Source organism: Vigna umbellata, chromosome 2 (genome assembly GCF_029865625.1).
Source record: "Vigna umbellata cultivar VRB3 chromosome 2, Vumbellata_1.0, whole genome shotgun sequence".
Classification (NCBI taxonomy): Eukaryota; Viridiplantae; Streptophyta; class Magnoliopsida; order Fabales; family Fabaceae; genus Vigna; species Vigna umbellata.
Window position 1 is genome coordinate 42,037,591 of NC_142166.1, and position 7,139 is coordinate 42,044,729.

General features: G+C 28.7%; 1 protein-coding gene across 1 annotated transcript; it reads right to left on the bottom strand.

Moving 5' to 3' along the window:
- Nucleotides 1-1,055: 1,055 nt before the first annotated feature.
- Nucleotides 1,056-1,361, bottom strand: LOC124826048 (uncharacterized). The gene has a single exon (XM_047298808.2). The coding sequence runs from the start codon at nucleotides 1,356-1,358 to the stop codon at nucleotides 1,056-1,058; it is 303 nt and encodes a 100-aa protein (XP_047154764.2). The 5' UTR covers nucleotides 1,359-1,361.
- Between the last annotated feature and the right edge of the window lie 5,778 nt (nucleotides 1,362-7,139).

The following is a 7,139-nucleotide window of genomic DNA, read 5'->3' on the forward strand; positions in this document are numbered from 1 at the left end:
ATTTTTTTTTCTTATCTAATTCCTCCAACATCGTGAATCCTAGTTAAATTTAGTTATGATATACTTTTTAGTTATTGAGAGAAATACAAACATCTAATTAAGATTCAGACAATGACTTGAAATGTGACAAACAAATTTAAATTTTAAAAAATTATGAACTGACATATAATACATATTTAACATTGTTAATATAATTGTTACATATTTTAAAATATAAAAACTCAATTAAAATTAATCAAAATATAAAAACTTAATTAAAATTTTCAAACAAATACAAGAATAAAAGAATAATTTAATTATTTTCTTAATACTAAAAATCCTTATATGTCGTATTTAAAACATTTACAGTATTAGTTATTTTAAGGGTTAAATATGTTTTTAGTCCCTAAACTATTGGTCGTTTCTGGTTTTCGTCCCTCTTTCAAAGTAAGGTACAATTTGGTCCTCATTCTTTTCGAAACTTTGGTTTTAGTCCTCAAAAACTAACACCGTTAAAAATGTGTTGACGTGCTAATTGGAGAATGACACAATTTTTTTTTGTCAGAGTTTATCAGCTTTTCTCCAGTGTCACCTCTCTGTCTTCAACTTCTCTTTCTCTCTCATTCCTCCAAACCCATTCCAATTCTCACTCTCATGGGTTGTTACCTCTCCGTCATTCCTTGTGCCCTCTTCTACTTTCTTCAACTCTGAGGGAGCGCGACCCCGGTTACCGATACTTCGGCGCGGCAAAGAAGCTTCCCGGCGTCAAGTACTTTTTCCAGTACGAAACCACTAATACTCTGCATCCCCTAAAATGAATTGTTCTATATGTATAATGCTGAATTAATACGCATGCAATTGAGCTGTGTGATCAACAAAACCAAACACACGAAATCAAATATAGATGATCATACGCGATCCTAATTTACAAATTGAAAACACCTAAGTGTAAAAAAACTAAAAAAGCATCCAATTCAATAGTAGCACTAGCAGCACGGAGTGGAAAACATCAAACAGTAACTGCTTAGGTCTCCGTTACATAGAACAGAGAGTGATCGATCAATCACTTATCATTTTCAATTTGAATTTGGAGTACCTGAAGAAGAGACGCGAGAAGTGGAAGAATCGATGGTGACGAACTTGTCCGAGCTGGATTTGGAGTCGTCGTCATCCGCGGCGGCGAACTCGGACGGTCGGGAGAAGGATCGGACTCTGACCGGCGGCGGCGGCGGGACCATGGTGAAGAAGAACTTCTCGTAGTCGAAGTTTCCGAGGTCGGTGTTCTCGATGATGTCTTCTCGGAGCGCGGACTCCGCCTCCGACAAGCCATTCTTCCGCAGAAACTCTAACACTGCTTCGACGCCGTTGGACACAGCCATGGACACGACATGACCAATTCAGAAACCTTATTATTATTGTTGTTGATGATGATAATGTCTGAGTAGGGCAGTGACATGTGAATTAAGAAAGACGGAAGGGACATAAGCGTAATAAAATGCATGGTTTATGATGTGAAAGATGAAGTTGGGTGGAAGATGGAAGGAAGAGAGAGAAGGGGAGAAAATGTGAGAAATTTAACACTCCAAAAAAAAAATCGTGTGTCAGTCTACCGTTAGCCACGTCAGCTAATTTTTAACGGTGTTAGTTTTTTAGGACTAAAACCAAAGTTTCGAAAAGAATGAGGACCAAATTGTACCTTACTTTGAAAGAGGGACGAAAACCAGAAACGGCCAATAGTTTAGGGACTAAAAACATATTTAACCCTTATTTTAATTATTTTAGACTTTTTTCCAAATGCCAATTTTAATCACTTTAAAAAGTTTTTATACTCAAAGTTTCTTTTCTATCTCAAATCTAAGTTATTTATACTTTTAAATCATCACTTTTTTTATTTTTCCAAAAGTTAATTAATTTTTTAAAACTACTTTTAAATTATATTTTTAAATATTTTATTTAAAATAAAAAAATACTCGTATTAACTAACTTTTATTTATATACATACCAATTAGATGAGGAAGGCTTGAATTTAATCACAACAATGTAAGTATATATGAATTGAAGTAAATCAATAAATTTATAATTAGTCACCTCTTTATTTAGGAAACCACATGTTTTAGATATGATCAAAATTTAACATATAGATAGATATCGATTTCACTCTCTTTGAGCTGGTTTTTATAAATAGCTTTAAATTTTACTATTTAAGATAAATTAAAATAATTTCTTAACGTAATATTATAGAATCTTTAAGAACATATTTTAATCGATATTAGTTGAATCTAATGTATGGGACATCCTCTATTTTTCATAATATTAATGTGATAAGATGTGTTAGATACATCATATTGGTTAAGAATATAATCAAATTATAATATTATAATATATACTCATATTTTCCTAAATCGATTTTATAAAATCGAAACAAAATTTAAATTTTATGTTTTTTTGTCAGCCTTATAAGTATATTAAAAAATGGAAGTTACATAAATAACTGAATAGTTACTATAAAACTTGAAGGAGTTGTTAGATTGAAATAAGATTATCTCAGATCAAATTATAGGTTCCAACTTCCACTGGTTTTTAAAGAAAAAGATATACAGCTTAGCAAGAAAAGAGAAGATTGTTTATAAGTTGTGATCCTAGTGGGTAGTTAGGGTGCAAATATCTGAAAAATATAAAACATGATAACATCTCTAATAAACGGCTGAGTTTTTCCATCTAAAGATGTGAACTCTCTTCAATCTCTAGAATTCAAAATACTTAGGTCTTCTAAAAGTTATTAAGAAATATATATATAAAATTTATCTTTTAATTCATAAAATCAATTTTTAAAATCAAAATATTAAGAAATTAAGTTTTAAATTATGTTCAGAATATAGACTATACCATATACGAATGATTAACTAATTCAATTGACATGTTTTATAACATCTTTAATATGGAAAAGAAAATTTAAGAAAGTAATCTATGTATTTAGATAATTAAAAAAGTTTTAAAATAAATTATTTGTTTAGATGACTTAAAAAATTGAAATTAAGAATTTTTAACAAGATTTTTAAATAATTAAAATAATAAAATTTTAAATTTACTTAAAAAAAGAAGAAATTGAGATTTAATTCATTTTCATACAATTATTATTCTATTTGAGTTAATCTAAACTAAAGATTAAGTCGAATAAGTCTGGAATAAAGGTTAAGTTGAATCAACTTGAAGCAAAAATCAAGTCGAGTCGGTCTAGGATGAATGTTGAGTTGAGTTGACAAGGGTTAATGGTTGAGTTGACAAGGGTTGATGGTTGAGTTGAGTCGACCCAGGTCGAAGGTTGAGCTGAATCGATTAGGTCGAAGGTTGAGCTTAATCGATTAGGTCGAAGGTCGAGCCAAGTCGATCTAGGTTGATGGTCGAACCAAGTTGGTCTGAGTAGAAGTTGAGCCGAGTCATCCCGAATTGAAGTCAAGTTAGTTAGTTCTGAATGTCGAGTTGAGTCAACTCAAGCCGAAGTCAAGCTAAGTCGTCTCGGTCGAAAGTTAAAACGAGTCAACTTAGGTTGAAAGGCGAGCCAAGTTGGCTTAGACCGTAGGTCGATCCGAGTTAACCCATTATCGAAAGTCAAGCCAAGTTGAGTCAACCCGAGCTGAAGTCAAGCCAAGTCGACTTAAGTCAAAGGTCAAGCAAAGTCGACTCGGGTTAAAGCTCAAATTAGTCAGTTCAAACCAAAGGTTAGATCGATTCAACCCAAACCAAAGGTTGAGCCAAGTCGAAGATTGAGTCGAGTCAATGTGTGCTGAAGGTCAAATCGAGTCAATTTGAACTAAAAGTCAAGTCAACTAAGTTGAGCCAGCTCAAACTAATGGACAAGTTAAATCAATCCAGTTGAATAAATTGAGATGAGTAATTCCAAATTGAAGATCAAATTAACTCAACTCATGCTCAAAAATAAAATTGAGTTTGCAAATAGAAATTAAATTACTTTATTAAAACAAGAAAATGGAAATCTAATATATTTAAATTACTTCATCCAAATAAATTATTTAAAAAATAAAAAAATAATTACAAACAATTTAAATACTATCTGTTTTATTTATTTTAGAATTTTTGAAATTCCTCGTCCAAACACAAAGTAAAAGTTTGATATATATATTATCTAGAAAGAATTGAGTTTGGAAGAATTATGGTAAAGTGAATTATGCAGAAGCATGCGTGGTTGGAGTGGTCCAAGCTAAGCTTAAGATGAAAGGTGAAAAGGAAGAAAAAGAGTGATATGAGATAGAGATGATAAGCAGAAGAGTGGAAGTGGCAATGCCACAACTTAAATTTGACAGTTTGGTATGTATGGAGGAGATTGGGAGGGAGAGCACATTATTCTGCCATGGTATGGTCCCTCACTATACCCAATTTGGTTCTTCTGGTTTTTCAATGCTCCTGAAAAGACTATGAGCACCACCACCGCCCTATGTTACTACTTTTTAGCCCACGCACTAACTCTTATTCCCATTGCATCACCAACTCTTTCAACCTTATTACCTCACACTCTTTCTCTTCTTACACTAATCTTCCTCTTCCCTCTTTTCATTTTTATCATGGAATCCATCCCTATCCAAATCGATTCGCCGCTAATAAATATCTAAGTGCATGTAACAGAAAAAGCCATATATCCCATGCACATCTAAACACTTATAAGAGTCTCATTAATGATGAGGTCTTTGATTTATAAGAATATGAATATGATTAAATATAATTTTAGTTTTTAATTTTTTTTATTTTAATTTTTTATACAGTTTTTTTTTTATTTTAAAAATAAATAAATATAATTTTTTTAATTTAAATGTATTTATTATATTTTAAGTTTAAAAATCAAAATATATAAAAATTTAAAAATATTAAGAAATTTTAATTTTACATTTAATTTAGAGACTACAAACGTATGAATATATCATTATTCAAAATATTCTGGCAGCTTTGCAATATACGTGGAAATAGTCCCTGTTTTAGAGGGTGATCGTGTTATAATAGGATTGACTCGTGATATGATATTTTGGAGTTTACGGGGCTCTCTAAGAATGCCTGTGTGATGAAATTCAAAGATGCTATGCTTTTTGAATGATTGTAGCTTTAGTGGAAGTCAATTTTCAATTTAAGTTATCGAGTTGGTAGGGTCGTCTATTCCCTTTTTAAGTTAGGTTGTGCTCATCATGTTGAAACTGTTAGTCAAACTCGTTTTTTTTTTAATTTTTCTTTTATTAATGATGTTTCCCATTCAATAGTTCAAACCTAATATCTTAGTATATAGATATTGTACATGCAATTCTACTAGAAACACATATTTCATGTATAAAGTCATACCAGAATCTAACCATTAAAAATATATACATATATACGCTATGTTTTAGATGAGGTTTTCATTATGAAAAGCAAATAAGTTGAAGTTTTTCTACAAACTAAATTCAATTAATTATCTATTTAACTTTTATATAATTTTTTTCATTCCAAAATCTAAAACATATGTAAGTTAATTTTAATTAATGATATTCAAGCTTTTTTCTTGTCTTACAATTTTTTACGGAAAAATTAATATAAGAAAAATCAAGTTAAACTGTCTTTTGATTATTATAACCTTTGTTGGTATCAAGGTATTGCTTGTAAGAAAAGCGTTGTTGTTATTCCTGTTTTTTTTTTTTATGAATATAAGAGAATTAGGGTGGAAAATAATTTTATTGGATCAGTTGAAAAATGAAAATGAATAGAAAATAAGATTATTTATCTTCTGTTAATAATTTATATATTATTCATTATTTTTAATATTATTATTCTTATGATAGAAAAAACACCAGGTTATGTATAATCAATTATAAGAAGAAGAAAAAATACACTTCAAAACCATCCGTAATTATATTAAACCAATGTAAATAAACACGGTGTTCAATGTTAATTGGACCTAAGATTAGTGCACTCGTTAAAAGAAGTGAAGAGGAGTTATCCATTTGAAATATCTAGTTGCAACTATAGTATTTATTTCCGAAAAGTTTATGAAAATTAGAGATAAAAATTACATACCTTTTTATTTTAAGTTCTATTGTATATCTACAAATTATTTGGATGGGGAAGATTGGTTTGAGAATAAAAATATCTGACATAACATTGAACATCATTATTTCAATGTAGTTTGGGCGATAAACACATCATGCAAATAATATTACGTGTTAAAAGCATTTTTTTTCTTTCTCAAACTCAATCAAAACTTAATATTTTACATTTCAAAATCTTTTAATATGGTTTTATATCAATATTTCTCTCTTTATGTTTAATTTGATTTTCCAACACTTAACTTTTTCTTTTTTTCTTGAAAAACTTATTACACCAAGAAAATGATTTTTCAAATTTAATAATAACCATTAAACAAATCCACACAATTAAAATAAAATTTTCAACTATGTATCTCTTTCATAAAATTGTTTCCTTTTCAATTATTTAAAGTTATTAAATATGATTTTCAAATTGGACCATTTTCACAACTATACATATTAATAATCAATGACAAATTTTGACATTTAATCATGTCCACTGTGAATCTATACTCTAATCAAAATTATTATTAAATCTTCACATAGTTTTTATGTGAGATTTTCCTTATAGAAAAAGACGCTGAAAGATTTGATACCAATAAATAAATTATGTAAGAGTACATGATATTATTTTCAGTTCAAAACATTAAGTTTGTATTCACGTGTGAGGATGAATTTGAAGAAGAGTGAATTATTGAATTTGAGGGGATTTAAAAATAAAGTGTGTATTATTTTTTGAAAAAAAATTGAAGGTGATTAAGAGTAGATTTAGAAGTAAAATTTATGAAAATTTATGAAAGTTTCTCAAAGATTTAATTGATGTGATAGATTAAAAAAATGTTTTAATAGTAAAAAATAAAGATTATAAATTGTACTTGGTAGTAATAAAAATATAAAATTATGTTATTAAATAACATATTTATTGGTAAAAAAAATTAAGTTTTAGAAAAAAATAAAAATTATTAAAATAATTAAAATAATTTTTTTTGTAAATAAAGTTAAATTTTTATGATTGAAATTTATTTTTTTGAAATGGTATATGGTGAAATACTTTTGAGACTGACTTTTGATCCTTCATTATTAGTTACTCTTTGTCAT